The 16,315-nt window shown below is 62.5% G+C and overlaps 1 protein-coding gene across 6 annotated transcripts; it reads right to left on the bottom strand.

Annotated features, from left to right (window-relative positions):
- Positions 1–534: 534 nt before the first annotated feature.
- PTP4A3 (protein tyrosine phosphatase 4A3) lies at positions 535–13,067 on the bottom strand. 6 transcript variants are annotated; one of them, XM_074316361.2, is made up of 7 exons: positions 12,866–13,016; positions 12,698–12,762; positions 7,482–8,438; positions 4,913–5,005; positions 2,747–2,877; positions 2,057–2,131; positions 535–1,098 (listed from the first exon to the last, which is right to left on the bottom strand). In XM_074316361.2, exons 3-7 carry the CDS (start codon positions 7,584–7,586, stop codon positions 981–983), a joined length of 522 nt encoding a protein of 173 aa, XP_074172462.1. In that variant the 5' UTR covers positions 7,587–8,438; positions 12,698–12,762; positions 12,866–13,016; the 3' UTR covers positions 535–980. The 6 variants fall into 6 exon arrangements, 5 of the variants coding, with proteins under 5 accessions (XP_074172462.1, XP_074172463.1, XP_019580251.1 ...); XR_016021460.1 differs by lacking the exons at positions 12,698–12,762; positions 12,866–13,016 and adding an exon at positions 11,098–12,183 and having other exon boundaries at positions 3,774–5,005; XM_074316362.2 differs by lacking the exon at positions 12,698–12,762 and having other exon boundaries at positions 12,915–13,067.
- Positions 13,068–16,315: the final 3,248 nt, after the last annotated feature.

Consider the following 16,315-nt stretch of genomic DNA (forward strand, 5'->3'; position numbering starts at 1 on the left):
CACAGGAGCACACAGTGTGGTCATCCGTGCCCTCAGGGAGGCCGGGGCTGCCTCATACACACTCAGATCTGCTCACCCTCAGGTCCCCGGGGTTACCTTCTGCCCCTCTGGCCTCCATCCCTGCCCTGGGCTGACGGGACGGCATGTCCCAACCCGAGCTGTCAGCCACCATCACCTGCTCCCTTCTCTGGTTCTTGAAGACTGATGAGATGAGGACACCTGCCGGGGGCAGGATAGGAGGCCACCCTGCTGAACACAAGTCCCCGGGGAATCATCAAGGGAACCCACCCCGGTCCTGCAGAGGGGCATAGCTGGTGACCCAGCGTCTCTTCCTAAGGCCCCAGCTCCCAAAACACCAACATGGCAACTGGCGGAGCCCACTCCTGCTGAATTAGGGACGTCCCCTGTCCTTAAGCCAGGGGGCGCAGGGACCCAGTATGGACACCAGGGGGAGCCCCCGTGCAGCCGGTGGGTCCTGGACAGTGGCCCTGCCCCCACCCCGAGGCCCTGCACCCACTGTCAGAGCACACGCAGTCAGAGTTCTGTTTTATTGCCTTTGAGTGTCCAAAACATCTGACCGCCCCCAGACAGAATCATTTAAGGAGCTGAGAACAGGTCAGGAGGAGGGGCCGCAGAGGATGGGTTGGGCCTAGTGGTTAAAAAGTACACCTGCCTCCTCCCCCCAACAAATGGGCCAGAGAGGGGAGCTGCTGGGGTGGTACAGAGAAGGTGATGGCACAAGGCCAGGGACAGGCCCCCGACTAAGCCTCAGAGAGACACACAGAGGACACAGAGACAGAGACCCAGGGCATGGGACAAAGGGAAGGATGGGTCTAAAAAGAGGCCGACGCGGGCAGACACAGGGAGACGGCGACAGCAGAGGGCGGTGGGTGGAGTGGACCCCTGGAGGCAGGTGCACGGAGGTGCTGGAGAAAAAGGCGAGATGGAGGCCCGGCGGCCCCGGCAGCTGACGTCCTGAGCTACATGACACAGCATTTGGTCTTGTGCGTGTGCGGGTCTTTGAACCGCAGTCTCTGTTTGGGCCGGTATTTTTCCAGGTAGGTGAGCTGCTTACTGTTGATGGCTCCACGCCGCTTTCTGGGGAAATGGGACAGGGTGGGGTCAGGCAGGACCCAGGCGTGGCCACCTGCCCTGCCCCAGGGAGCTAGAGGCCCAAGAGTCCCGTAGGGCTGAAGCAGGGCCTCGTGGTCACCAGAGCCCATCCTACCTCCGGGCCTTGCTGAGCTGTTGGCACTGCCAGGCTCACCCTTCCCGGTCACCTGCTGTCCTCATTGATGGCCTTCAATCCACCTGGCTATCACTTCCTCAGGCCGACTCCCTGATCTCCTTAGTCCCACAGTCCCCACCCTTCCAAGGCCCCACCCCATCCCCAGGCCAGGGGTCCTAGAGGACCACCAAGGTACGGCTGGGTATACCTGCTGTCTGAGAGGAAGGGAGGGCGGCGAGGGACGGGGAGGGCCTCGGGATGAGGGGGCACCTAGGGCTGCCCACAAGCCCCGCTGGAGGGCATCCGTTCCCTGCCCACGACCTCAGGTGTGCGCATGGACTTGAAGTGTGAGCAGAACAGACAGACGTCTGCCCGGCAAAGCTTCAAGAGCCATTGTGCAGCTCCACAAGGGCTCTCTGGCAAAGCTGGAAATGGGGCTGCCCCCACGGACAGGTGACATGACAGCACACGCCTGTGTGGTTGTCAGGCGCTGGGGTTGGGGCCTGCTTCTTACTGCAGCACAGCACAGCCTGTCCTGAATCACACGGCCTCGAGCTGAGGGAACAGGCCCTGGAGGGGGGACCAGCCCGGCCTTCACCATAGTGTCCCCTCGCTACACTCTTCACCCCTGGGAGCAGTCCTCACTCAGGGCCGAGAGGGCACATGGCACTGGGGGACACCTCAGAGGACACCCTAGGGCCTGCTGGCAGGATGCTGGGCTGCTGCAGGGTGGGCAGTGCCCTTAAACCCAGACCCCCCAGGAGCTCATCAACTGTCTGCTCGCCCATCCCACCCACCCACCCGCCCGCCCGCCGGCCGGCCACTCACTGTCGGATGAACTGGATGGCGTCTTCATACTTCATCCCACTCTCGATGAGAGCCAGTGCCACAAGCACCGGAGCCCTGGGGACAGACAGCAGGGTCATCCAAGCCTCTGCACCCCCACCCCTCCCCTGACAGGCCACCTGCTGAAGACGCAGGGCCTACGCCTTCACCCGTCACCAGAGGCCACTTGGACCGTCCCAGAACCCTTCGCTCCCCTGTAGAGGCCTTAGGCTCGGACCTCAGCTCCACCACCTGGGTCCAAATCTAGTTCCCTCCTAGCCCTGCTTTGTGACCTCAGGTGCGCCAGGCAAACTCTGCTGGGCTCAGGTCTGGCCCCAAATAAGAACTTGACACTGGGCTATCAAACCCACTTGGCCAGTCTTCCCTCTGCAAACCGGGATCATTTTAGTGAAACCCAGGCTGTTTGGTGGGGGTGGGGTCTTTGTGTCTGGGGAGGGTGGGGCCTGGCAGCAAATCCTGCTCAAGTGCAGGGACAAAGTTGCAATCACAGCAGGAGGGAGTGGGGGTCAGACCTCAGGAAGGACTTCCTCCCTGCGAGGCTGTGGAAGCCCACGTGGGTACCCTCTGGAAGGAGGTCATGTGTGATGTGGGCTCAGCACCCACATCCGAGAGCAAGTCGGGCCACAAGATCCCCAAGTGCCAGCAAGCCCCCCGCCCCCCGCCCCGACTCACCGTCCCAGGCCGGCCACGCAGTGCACAGCCACGCAGCTGCCAGGGTCATCACAGAACTTGGCCTTCAGCAGACTCAGCCAGTCCTCCACTACCTTGCCAGGTGGGGGCGCCCCATCGTCAAACGGCCAGTCCTGCAGAGGGAAGCCGACCGTGAGGACCCCGAGCCGAAGGTGGGGGGACAGGCAGAGCCCCACAGCACAGGGCACTCTGAGAAGCACAGAGGGTGCCAAGAGCCCACCAGGGTGAGGGGCAGCAGGCACCGGGGCAGAAAGCTGGCTGGGCACGAGAGGGGTGAGCCGCTGGTCATCCTCTCTCACTTCAGCTGTCCCTTCTCCAGGACGCCTTCCTGAGCATGCTGTCCTTTCTTTTGGGAACCCTCCTCTCCATCAGCCCACTGTGACTCGGGGCTCACAGGCTGACCCTCAGCAGCCTGAGAGGTCCTGGGTCAGCAGGCCCTAGGGGTCTGGTCGTAGCTGGCACAGTACCTCTCTGTGTCCCCAGCCTTCAGCAGGGCCACACAGAGCAGGCCCGGCCCAGGGACAGGGAAGGAGAGAAGAAAGTGCTGCAGGGCGAGGCCCTTCGGTCTGTGACACAGTCAGTTACAGCTGGGACCTTTCCAGAGGTTCCCAGTGGTTAATTTGATTTTGAAAACCAGCTGTGATGCCCACCTCCACACCCCACCCAGCGCCCTGGGGGGGATGAGGAGAGCCCTCGGGGAAGGGCCCAGCCCAGGGCACTGCGTGAGGACGGAGACACTTAAGCCCTGGTGAAGCAGATTCACGCAGGCAGAAGGGACTGCTGCAGAATCCATGTCATTGGCCCCAGGGGTGATCTGCATGGGCTGACCAGGGCCATCGCATCCACACCCCGTCTCCAGGTATGGTGACACCTGGATGAGTCTGCTCTGCCGGCTGCCTTACATCTAACCCAGATCCTTCCCGCTGCTGTGGTGGGAAGGGAAGCCACCGACTCGCTATGCTAAGGGGCGCTGCATATGTTTTTATCTCAAGTTCTTCCAAGCATCCACACTTTAGAGGTGAGGACCTGGGCCCACAGGTGGATCCAGGCCAGGCCTGTCTGCGTCTGAAACTCCGACTTCTTCTGCCACTCCAAAAGGCCAAGCAGAAGTTATCAACAGTGACACCTGCCAATGACAAGGGCCTTGCACGGAAAGGAGTGGCTAACGGTCCTCTGGCGCAGAGGTGGCTGAGGCTCAAGAGAGCTGGGTGGGGACGCCTGGGCACCCTTCGTGCCTCCAGCCGGAGTCGGGGCAGCCCTGCGCTGGGGAGGCCCCAAGAGACCCTCCAACAGGGACATGGCAGCACAGCCACCCACCTTCCACTTGGACACAGGTCCCCAGGGCCAGGGGCCAAGGAAACAGGCCCACAGGTTCCATCCCACAGCCGCCCCAGGGACCCACCAGCTGCACCGGCCCCACCTTCTCCACAGCACCTGCTGCCCAGCGACAGGGCCCCAGACACAGGCAGCAAGGGACAGACATGAGGCCCTGGAGACAGGCCCAGACCCAGAGGAGCCAGCCTGGAGCCGCCCAGGGCCCTTCTCTGCCCTGCACTCACTCATAGACCTTAAGTGGCCATGGAGTCTCAAGCCATCCTCAGAGCAAGGCCGTGTCGTCCCCACCAGGCAGGGCTGCTGGGGTCCGAGCCCCAGCCCCTTGATGGGGAAGCACCCCTGGAGGAGGTGTGATTACTAAAGGGCCGCTGATCAAGCAGTCCCAGGTCTGCGGCCGTCTGGCTGTGGCCTCAGACAGCCAAGGAGCCCAGCCTCAGTTTCCCCACAAAAGAGCCACACGGGGAGACTGCACTGCAGCTGAGAAGCCGTGGTATCTGCCAGCCCTGGCACGCGCAAGGGCCTGGCTGCGTAAGCCGGGGCTGTGCCAGTGAGCACAGCATGTGGTCCCACCTCCTGGGCCAGGCTAGCCTGGGACAAGCACACCCGCTCTAGAGGTGGAAGGAGGCCATGCAGGGAGCAGGTGACTCCCTCCAGGTAACACGGCCCAATGCCTGGGCCTCCTCGAGATGTGTCCAAACACAGACGAGACCCCGGCACAAACAAGGCCACGCATGCCTGCCGCACAGCACGCTGCAGGCCGAGAGCCCCTCCCCCCGTGGCAGCAGCGCAGCCACCAGCACCACCAGCCCTCACCACGACGGTGATGCCATCCTTCTCCAGTGGGGCCTTGTCGTAGGTCACTTCACACACTCGCACCACAGTGGTGGCCCCGTACTTCTTCAGGTCCTGGCAGGGAGGGAGGAGGGAGAAGGTGGGGCTGGGCTGGGGCTGCAGGGCACAGGGGTGGGGACCCCCTGACCAGGGTCCACCGGGCAGGGCTGTGCCCCACTAAACAAGACAGAAAGACCGAGGCAGAGCAGGAACCGCCAGTGGGGGACTTTCGGGCTCCATCACTTGCCAGAGGCAAAGTCTTTCCTGATGCTTCTGGGGCAGCTGTGCCTTGGCCCACCCAGCACTTCACCTCCCTCTTCGTGAGTGCTCAGGACCCAGGAAGACCCCATTTTCCAGACAGAGCTCCTGGGTCCCCAGGCACAGACAGGACACCACCAGCCCACACGTGGGCCCAGCGTGACCCCAGCTCTGAGCAGCCCTTCCAGCCGGAGCATGAATGGTCCAGCCAAGTCACATGTCTGTCCAGACCCCACACTGTGGCCTTCAGTCTGGGAGGGGCAGATCTCAGTGGGAAAGAGGACCTCAGAGTAGGGAGAGCGGGCACGTGCTGAGGTGGCAGCAGAAGGGAGCCAGGCCCTGCACACCAGCGGGAAAACCCCAGGCTACCAGGGAAAGGTCAGGGTAGTTTGCAGCCAGGCCCAGGATATTTATACCCAACGTGGAGGGGGGTCCCCTCCACCAGCCACGTGCAGGGGCTGCTCCCACCCCACCTGCTCCGAGCAGCTATTTTGGGAGTGGTGAGGAATCAGCTGCTGGACCTCGCTTGTCATGTGACACCGACACCGTACACAATGAGGGCAGAGCAGAGCTACTCTGAGAATTCAGGAGCAGGAGGGGGTGCAGCGTTCTGAGACTGTGGGGGCACCAAGACCCCTCAGTGCCTTCAGCAGAGGGAGCTGCCACCCAATCCACATCTGAGCCCTGACCCTAGTCATGCACTTAGCCCTGACCCTGGTCACACACTGAGCCCTGACCCTGGTCACACACTGATCCTTGATCCTCATCACAGGCTGAGCCCTGATGCCCATCACAGGCTGAGCCCTGACCCTGGTCATGCACTTAGCCCTGACCCTGGTCACACACTGAGCCCTGACCCTGGTCACACACTGATCCCTGATCCTCATCACAGGCTGAGCCCTGATCCCCATCACAGGCTGAGCCCTGACCCTGGTCACACGCTGAGCCCTGATCCTGGTCACAGGCTGAGCCCTGATCCTGGTCACAGGCTGAGCCCTGAACCCGGTCACAGGCTGAGCCCTGATCCCGGTCACAGGCTGAGCCCTGATCCCGGTCACAGGCTGAGCCCTGATCCCGGTCACAGGCTGAGCCCTGATCCCGGTCACAGGCTGAGCCCTGATCCCGGTCACAGGCTGAGCCCTGATTCTGGTCACAGGCTGAGCCCTGACCCTGGTCACAGGCTGAGCCCTGACCCTGGTCACACGCCGATCCCTGACCCTGGTCACACGCCGAGCCCTGACCCTGGTCACACGCCGATCCCTGACCCTGGTCACACGCCGAGCCCTGATTCTCGTCACAGGCTGACTCGACCCTGGTCACACGCTGAGTGCTGTGCTCCATCTCTTCCCAGATCCTGCTATTATCTCAAGGGTCTCAGCTGTGAGGGGGATAAACCCTCTTCTGGAGGACACCTGGCTTAGTGTCCAGGATCCAGGTCCCCTGACGGCAGAGTGCCCACTGCCTCTCTCTTCAGTTTTCAAGGTCCTCTCATGGCTCGGTCCCTGTTTAATTATAACAAGCTCCCACAGGGGCTTACCGCACATCGGAGAAACAAGGGGCTGAGGTGCTGAGGCCACAAATGGCCCTACACACAGTTGCAGGCTCTGCATAGCAAGAAGCTCTGCAGAGGCCAGGCTTCTACCAAGCCATGAGGCGAGCTGCAGACTCTGCAGACACATCTGGTCGTATCTGCTGGGGCCACGAGCAGCACACATCTGCCTGCTTACTCTCCAGGGTATAGCAGCCACCCTCTGCCGTGGCCAGCTCAGACCCTTGCCCAGCTCCTCCTCATAAGGATATCTGTGCCCTGAAGCCTGTTCTAACCTGTGGCTTCCCCCAAGATCCCTTGGGCTTCCTGCAGGTAGCAGCTGGCCATGGAGCTGGCCGTGGTGCTGGCCTCCATGCCCGCTCCCCACCTGCCTCCAGCCTGTTTCAGCAGCCGTTCCTCCCCTAGGGGGCCTCTCCCTCCTCCTTCCTGCTCAGCCTCTGCAGAGGCCAAACAGCCAGCAAAGGACTCGGGGCAATGCCTACTGCTCATCCTAGCTCTGAACCGGCCTCTCCCCACGTAGCGTGGAGTCCACCTGTCCACATGTCAGCCCCCAGCGACCCCAGCTAATCCCCCAACAGTCCTCACCCCCGAGCTCCCCAGGACATTCTTATGTCCCCCCCTTCAGGGATCCTGTAACCAGGGTGACATTTTTGCCCACCCAGAACTTGGGATGACAGCTACAAATCTCTCGGGAGGCTGAGGGTAGCGTGGCCAGGCTGGCTGGACTCCTGCCGGCCCACTCACCTGGATGAAGGTGCTGAGGGTGGCGTTGGTGGGGTTGTGTGTGATGAGGAAACGCATATTCTTGTAGCTGACCTCCACGGGGGCCGGCCGGTTCATGCGTGCCATGGCTGCTCCCCGCGACGGCGCTGGGGACACGGACGGCAGGAGCCCCCAAGCCCCCCAGATAAAAGGAGAACGGGATCCCTGTGCTTGTCCAAGAGAGGAAATGCTTTTAAAAAACCTGCCCCCACACCCCGCACAAATATTGTGCAAATACTTGGGAGGGGGGAGGACGCTGCCTGGTGTGTGGATGGTTAAAAAATAAAACCCAACTCTAATTAAAAAAAAAAAAGGAAGACACAGTCCCCCAGAAGTCAAATGGGCCCGTCCAAGCTCCTGCCTCTGAGACGAATAATTAGAAGGGTTCAAAAATAAAAATAACAACCAAAAAATTCAACAAAGAAAACCTTAAAAAGCCCAGAGTAAATCTGGCCGTCGTGGCCGCACTAAGCACTGTCAGCACGGTGTCTGTCGCCGGGGACACACTCTCTGCATCGAGGGATGGGCGGACAGCCCCCTTCGCTCAAAGGCAGTCCCCAAACCCCAAAAAACAAAAAAAAAGCAAAACAAAAACAAACAAACAAAATGAACTTGAACTGAACCAAGAGGGCCGCCTTGGCAAGGGAGTCACAGGCGGCAGCCGAGGCGGGCAGGCAGGCGACTCGTGCAAGGGCCTCTGTCACGTTACCCCATTGGGGTACGGCGAGTCCTGGCAGGACGCAGGGGGCTCAGGCGGCCCCAGGCTGGGCGGCAGAGGCCATCGGCGGGTGAGGGCAATGGTGAGGGCCAGAGGCGCGGCACCCTCCTTAGCAGCAGGCCCGGCAGCAGGTGCAGTGGCAATGCTGGGCGCGGCAGCACTCCGAGCTGCCCCTCCAGGCCCTCTCCATGGGTCCCAGGCCGGTCAGCAGCAGGCAACGTCTAGGGGCGGAGGGCAGAAGGAAATGAACAGAACAGGGCTCACCAAGAGCCCCTGCCTCCTGCCCGACCCCCACTGTCACGGCAATGCTTTCCCGGGGCCCTGCTGCGGGAGTGTGCCAAGGGAGCAACTCTCCTTAGGCCTCAGTTTCCCCATGTGGGAGCACAGGAAGGACAGCTCCTTCCAAGGCTGACCCAGGGCCCTGAAGTGACCAGACAGCGACCAGGACGGAGTGGAGAGGCACAGAGGGAGGATTTTAGGGTCTCACACACACACACACATCCTAGGATAGAGCTGAACCCCAACACACGGAAGTCCAGGCGGTCTGTGGTAACAGAGGCTTAGCACCCTAAGCCCGACCCCTCCTGTGATCAGCAGATACCCCACCTGCACCCCAGGAGAGTCCCCCTGTCCTCTGCGGAACTCTGAGCCCAGGTAATTCTGGGGCGGCCTGTCCTCAGAGAAAGGGGCTCAGGCATGGAGGCCGAGGTGCCGGGCACAGTGGGTGAGGGAGGAAGGCCCCACTCACAACCGTGAACCACAGTAAACGTCTCCCAGGAGCTCTGTGGGAACCTCTGTTTCCGGTCAGCCTCCACCCCAACCCGCTGTCTCTACCATTTGCCACAGGGCTGCCAGGCACAGGGTAAACAAGCCAGGAGCTCAGAGAACCAGGACAGACCACAACAGCCAAAGGGCCCGCCGCCAGGCACATGCCAAGGCAGTGACAGCTCAGGTGGCCAGGAGTGGGGTCACACTGTGACAGGGCCCCTGGGAGTGACACTGCCGGGCCACCAAGGCAGCCATCAAGCACCTCCACACCTGTCTCTCCCCCTCTGGCCCGAAAGGTCCCAGGCCAGAGGCCGCAGCAGCACCAGCCTCACTCCCACCCGCACAGGCTGGGAGACCTTGGGCATGTCACTGGCCTCAGTTTCCCCATCTGCACAATGAGGGGCCAAACAAGATGCCCCCTCCAGCCACTGGACTAGACACAAGCCCCACCACCGGCACTCCTATCTGCTCACCTGGCAAGGTTCTCCACGTCCCAACCCACCACCTCTTACCTTTGCCCCCAGCCCTGCAGCCCGCTGTCCAGCTGCCTGCCGGACAGGCTGTTGCCCTACAGCCTCAGCCTGGATACAGGAAGGACCCAAGACCTGGGACCCCCAGACACCGAGGGGCCAGCTCAACCGCCGCTCCTGGGCTCAGGGCAGGCACCACATCTCACACCCCTCCCCTTGCCACGGTCCCAGGAGGGTTAAATGGGAGTGTTGCCCCCGGAGGAGGATGAAGGCTGAGAGAAGGAATCCTGTCCTGGTTCAGCTGCCCAGCCTGCGCCGTCCGAAAGCCAGCTTCTGCTGGGAGCGCAGGTCAGGAAAGGCAGCTTTGGGCACCCCGACAGCCAGCACACAAACACCTGTGCCTCCTGGGACAACAGGATGTCCCCGTGTGCACGTGTGTGTGTTTACCAGAAAGCAAACAGAAAAAAGGCCCAAGGAAGCCACAGGACTCCAGGCCTCCCCGTGTGGGGCTCACCACCACCTCGCCACCCACAGCCGCTGAGCACCTGGGGAGACCCTGTGGGCAACAACAGATGGCATGGCTCTGCTGCCCAGTATCCCTGGACAGGTCCTCAGGGCAGAAGGTTGCTGGGCAGGGAGGGGCCCAGAGCCACCCCACACTACTGCCCACTTGAGCCTGAAGTTGTCATTTGTCAGTGGGGTCAAGGGTTAGACTGGCTGGGCTCAGGGGTCAGGGCCCAGACTAGAATGGGGTCAGGGGTCTGGGCCAAGGTTGGTCCAAGGTCACTGCCCAGGATGGGGTCTTGCCACACATCCCGCTGTCTCTGCAGTCTAGGTCTCCCAGCTTCAGGTGGGAGCAAACAATGATTCCCACACTTCCTGACCCCCGGTGCCCCAGGTGACTCAACCTGGCCTTATGGCCCTCCCTCCTAACCACCTCCTCAGTGAGGTCACTGAGCAGGGTCTCCAGGCAGGGCTGACCCAAGTCCACCAGCCACCACCCCCATGCCCAGCCCCCTTGCCAGGAGCCCAATGCCCCTCCCTCTGGCTTTCCTGCCACTGGCCTACATCCGCCCTCCTAGGACCTCAGCTGGCCCCCTCCCATCCATGGGCACTGAGCCGTCTACCATGTCCAGAACAACCGCCCCTTAGAGACCCAGCAGGGGAGGCCTCCTCACCGGCCCCGTCTGTACATGAGCAAACAGACCAGGAAGAGATACAGGACCTTCCTAGTGCTCCCTGCTCGGGGTTTCTCAAGCTCAAGACGGATTTACCGAGGAGGAAACTGAGGTTCAGGGAGGCTACTGCCCTCACCTCTGGTCACAGATGGCTATGGAGCTAGCAAGACTTTAAATCCAGAGGGTTTCCGAGAGGGCCAGCCCCTCCAGACCTAGAACTCGGTGCGAATGGGGGGAGGCTAGAGAATTAGGGCTCCGTGGGGTCCCAGGAGAGGAAAGGCGGGCTCACGGGAGCATAACGGGCAGGGCTGGGCCCGGGTGGGCTCAGGTGGGGGCCGCCTGGCCCCGTGATGGGTGCGCCTGGGGCGCGTGCGGGCTGATTCCGAGAGGTGCGGCCACCTCCCTGGGGCGGGGCTGGGGTCCTCCCGGCACGCCCCCCGCCCACTCTGCGTCGCCCTGCTCACCGGCGCGCGCAGACGTCCCGCCGCCGCCTCCAATCGCACGGAGCCAGACCCGACCGAGGCTGGGAGACCCAGAGCGCCGGACGCCGGCTGTCCGCGGATGCTCTGCCGGCCCCGCGGCCGAGAGCTATTTATAGCGCCCGGGCATCACGTGGGCGGGGTGGCCGGTGACCGGCAGGCGACCCGACTTGTTGTGGCTGCCACACCTGCCGCCTAAATATAACCGTGGGCCCGCGCGCCCGGCAAACAAAGGGGCGGTGGAGGAACGAGCGCGGAGGAAGCGCCGCGGAGGAAGGGGAAATACAAGGGGAGGGCCGCTCGCTGACCGCTCGGGGCGGGGCCCCTGGGGGCCGGCGCACCGCCTCCCTCGCACCCGTGTGCGCGCTGCCCTGGAACCTGCTGGGGCTCCCATGGCCGCATCGCACGGGAAGGGCCCCACAGCAAGGGGGCTGCACGGGGGCTCTGGGCTGCGGGAGGAGAAACGTGCTCCCAGGGGACCCTGAGCACAGGTCAAGGCCTGGACGGAGAGTTCCCACTGTGAACGTGGAAAGGAAGGTGCCCGTGGCCCAGGTGGGCTAACGAGGCTGACAGCCCCAAGGCGAGGGTCCCGGGCCTTGCCCAGCCCTGAAGTCGGTCTGCTCAGACTCCGTCCTCCGTCTGAGAACCCCTCCACTTCCTCAGCACCTGCTGTGTGCCAGACGCTGCCGTCCCTCACGAATCCTCGCAGCACCCGGGGAAGGGAGCTGCCGTTACCCTCCCCCACCCCCAGTGTGCAGGTGAGGAACCCGAGGCGCTGGGACTGGGAGCCCACACGTGGTTCCGCGGGAAGGTGGGATTCACCCAGGAAGCTGTCACCACATCCGCTCAGCCTCCAGGCTCAGCCTCCAGGCTCTGCAGATGCCCCACCCCAGCAGGAGCTCCAGTGACATTCCCAAGCAAAGCCCTCCCCAAGGTCCTGGCTTTGCCTCCAGGGAGCACCGTGTCTGGAACACCAATGCGCCCCTGACTGAGCCCCAATAGTGAACTGATATCACAGTCACGCTGTACCTGCCCTACCAGCCTGGAAACCCTCGGAAGTGGAGAAGCAGGGTCGGAAGACCCCCCCGGCACAGAGGGTCCCTGGAGGCCTCTCCTCGCTGGGAACCCTGCTCTGAGCCCAGCTCCCAGACAGCCAGCCTGACCCCTGCAATCAGCGGTCAACACCCCAGGGGCAGCCAGGGGAGCTGGCCCCGGGCCTGGTAGAGAATACAGCCATCTCCAGGGCTCTCCCCACACCCTCAAGAGAGCCATGCCTGTGACCCTCTCACCCTTCCACCCTCAAGCAGGTGAGCAGGCAGAAGAGGTAAAGACGGGACACCTGCACAGGGTGCCCCGAAGCAGCCCCACCCACAGACACTCCTGGACCTAGCCAGGGGGCTGCCAGCTCAAGGAGCCAGTGCCATAAGCCCCAGGCAAGGGCCCCTGCCCTTGTGTCACCACCCAGCACCCAGGCCTTGGCCACCACTGCACTCCCCCTCCAGTGCTCTTCGTTCCCCGATTCCAGCAGCATCTCCCTGAGAGCTCTAGGCACGCAGTGCCCCACAATCTCCCGTCTGCTGCTTACTGCGGTTCTGTGCCCTCGGGCTCTGTGCCAGACACTGCATATCATGAACAGGACACGCCAGCCACCTTGTATGGATACAACACAGCAGTTCAGAGATGCAGTTCAGGACTTGACCCAGTCACACAGTCAGGAAGCAGGAGAACGCAGTTGGGGGTGAGTTTCGCTGACCTGCAGGGACCCCGTTTACCCTGGCTCTGGCCCTCTGGGAGACAAGCACCTCTGGGGCGAGCTGCTTCTACGATCAGCTGGTGCTCGTCCGTCCAGGTGAAAGGTCCCATCAAGCTCAGTGAGCTTGTACCCAAGGCAGAGCCCACCCTGCTGCTCAGGCTGCAGACCTGGGCCCCAGCATCCTCATGCTCCTCGCCTGGGGTATCCACTCTGGCCAGGCCGGGGGGGGGGGGGGGCACCTGCTGCAGTTGGCACAGTGTCAAGCCCTTCAGAGAAGCCTATTTTTATCAGGGCAGGAGCTGTTCCTGGAATCCTACCAGAGCAAGCCCAAGTCCACACACTGCCGGGAGGGGAGACCCAAGCAGGCCAAGCCCTCACCCACCCCCCAGGAAACCCTCCCAGAGCCCTGCCACCCCTGCACCTGGCAGTACCGAGGGTCCAGCCCCCTCACTGATCAGGCGCCGCTGCCTCCCTTCCCCCATTCCTGCCCTCTCTCCTCTCCCTTCAGCCACATGCCCTTCCGAAAGGGGAGTGGCCCAGCCCCCAAGAAGGCATGTCCAGAAGGAGGGGCGTAGAGGTTGTCCATCCCACGCTGCCTCCCGCACAGCGCCTGGCACCAAGCTGGCCCCCCACTTGTTTGTGGAAGGAACAAATGACCCAACGTTCTGGGCAGAGGTCCAGATCTGGGAAATGCCCAGAACCCATCACGGGATCTCAGCCCCTGAGGTCCAGAGGAACCTCAAAGGTCACCTACGCCGTCTCATCTCCAGTTTGCACACCCCAGCTTGCTCACTACTCCTTGGCAGCACCTTCCGCCTTCGGGCAGCTCCCGAATTACCAGCCCCTCTCTCTACTGCCTCCTGAGTGCCCATTGCTGGGATGGGGAACAGCAGGAGGAAAGCTTCCGAATGGAATAAACCAGCAGAGCAGACACTGCCGAAGGCAGAGCTGGGGGATCAGATGGTCAGGGAAGGCTTCCTGAAGGAGCCGGCCAGCAGGGGAGAGGCAGCCTCTGTGGCCAGAACTGCACCATCAGGGCTTCACCAGCTGCCCTGACTCCCTGTGTGATTTGCAGCCAGCGCTTGCCCTCTCTGGGGCCCGTGGCCTTCTCTATAAATGGAGACACTGCCAGGGAGGGAAGCCACTTTCCAAGGCGGTGCCCGGCTGTGACCTGGAAGCAGGGCTGTTGGGAACAGGCTGCGGTTTCCACCCTGGCAGGCACCTGTTCTACCCGCCGGGATCTCGAGATGGAGAAGACACGCCCCGGAGCTCAGCTGCTGACCCTCAGCGCTGCACGGGTTTGCCCTCGCCACACGTGGCTTTAATGGTGCCCTGTGGGGCATGGTGCTGACTTGCCAACCTGTGTCCTGCCTGCTGAGGCCAGCCTGTCAGGCTGTCACCACCGAAGGCCCAAAAGCTGTAACTGCCACCTTCATGGCTGCGCAGGGGCAGTAGCATGAGCCGGGCCCTGTGACTCTTGGTTTGCACACAATTGTTACCAACCGAGAAAGATACTTCCAACCCCCTCAGGGGGTTATTAAAACCAGGATAACAGCAGATGACAATCTAAGCTGTCAGTTGTTAACAATAAACGTAATAGTGGCAATTAACCACTTCTGGAGAGCCCGCTTTTTGGTAGCGCCTAAAGAGTGTTGGGGTCAAACAGATCGGAAGCTCCTCCATGTAATCTGTGGAGGGGTGGGCAGTCTGCGTCCCTGAAGCCCCACTGATTTGTTTTGTACAAGCGGGCTTAACATGGCCCCACAGGTGGCTGTCAGGTCAAAAGTCTACACTAGAGTCTGAGAGGCAGGCACCTGTTCTGCCCGCCGGATCTCAAGATGGGCAAATCAGCATCTTGACTAATGGTCACGCCAACCATGTGTGGAGGCCGGTCCCAGCCCCCAGCACCACCGAGGGCACATGGTGACAGGGCTCCCTGAGGCAGCCCGTGCCACGGTTGTCCTGGCGTGATTTTCCACATCACCTCCTTTTACTCCCAAACGTGACAACCAATGGGCAGTCGTGCCGCCTCTGCATTACGACCCTCATCTAACAAAGAGGCGTGGGCAGAGGGGCTCCATAACTGTCAAGGGGCAGAAGAGCCAAGCTGATCTCCACGCTACTGTGACCCCATCCTGCCTCCTGACGGTGCAGCCTGCCGAGAAGGGGCTGTGCAGCCAGCAGTCCTGGCCACCCTCCTGTCCCACTGAGGCCTGTCCCACACCTGGGGAGGCTGAGGGCCCACGACAAAACAGAGCCTAGGAGGAGACGGTACATTCCCACATGGTCCAACTGGGGCTCTGGAAGGAAAAGGCTCCCTCATCCCATTTGACAGGAAACCAGTGAGGTCCCGGCTGAGCTGCCAGCATGAGCTGGAAAGCCTGGAGACCCCTGGCCCTGTGGCTCTCTTGAGGTCTGCCCCAGGGGTGGCCACACCCAGGCCTCTGGCCGGCCCCACCTTCCACACCCCGGCCCCCCCACCTCAGGGCCCGCTGAGCCCACTGGGAGCCCTCAGACACTCACCCTTATCCCAAGTGCCAGGATCCCACGGTGGCTAGGACCCCAGCCTGGCTTTATCCCTGCCCAGCTGCCCGCCCTCCCACGTCAAACGCCCCAGGGCTCCCGCCCACCCTACATTGACAGGGAGGTGGGAGAGAGGGCAGGGGCAGCCCCTGAAGGCTCCCGCCTCCAAGAGCAGCCAGCAGCTGGGCAAGGGACTGGAACATGGGTCTGAGGTCTCAGCGGGCACCCTGGCCCCGGGAGGAGGGAGGGAGAGCCCCTCCCCCACTAGGAAGGGCTCTGGGGCCTGCAGGGGACAGGACAGTCCCTAGGGCCCTGTAACCATAGCCTGCCAGAGCTGGAGGGGACAGGAGGGGGCAGGAGATGCAGGCACAGAGCCAGCGGGGAGGGGAGTCCAGCCACCAACGCCAGACCTTGCAGCTGATGGGGGGGCAGCCTGGGGGCTTCCCAGGTCTCTGGTCTGTGTCTCCCTGCCTGCTGCAGGCTGGAAAGGGGGTCCCAGGGCCCTTTGCTTGCTGGGGGGTGGCTCACTACACCCCTAGCACTCCCACCTGTCCACACAGAAACAGCCTGCCCCCAACCTAAGCATCAGCCCTCCCCTCCCTCGGGGGGAGGGCCTCAGGATCTCCCTTCCAGGTAGCAGCCCAGGTTTTCCCAGAGCGCCCTCTGAGCTCCAAGGCATTCAGTTCATCCTGTTGCCGCTATTTCCTCCCCAAGGAAGAGGGATAAGGTCAGCTAGTGGGGTAATTAGCCACCCCACCCAGGCCTGGGCTCCGGCACTAAGGAAGTGGTGCCCCCCCCACCGGTGTGGGAGGTGCCGTTCCTGCCTTTCAGGGCCAGGGTCAGTTGTCCCTCCCCCCACCAGGATGCTGCCCCAGTCATGGTGACCTCGGGAAGGGTGGAGCCCTCTTGCCCCCCCCACCATGGGGT

The sequence above is a fragment of the Rhinolophus sinicus genome, chromosome 6, assembly GCF_057876585.1.
Source record: "Rhinolophus sinicus isolate RSI-liver-muscle chromosome 6, RSI-T2T, whole genome shotgun sequence".
Taxonomy (NCBI): Eukaryota; Metazoa; Chordata; class Mammalia; order Chiroptera; family Rhinolophidae; genus Rhinolophus; species Rhinolophus sinicus.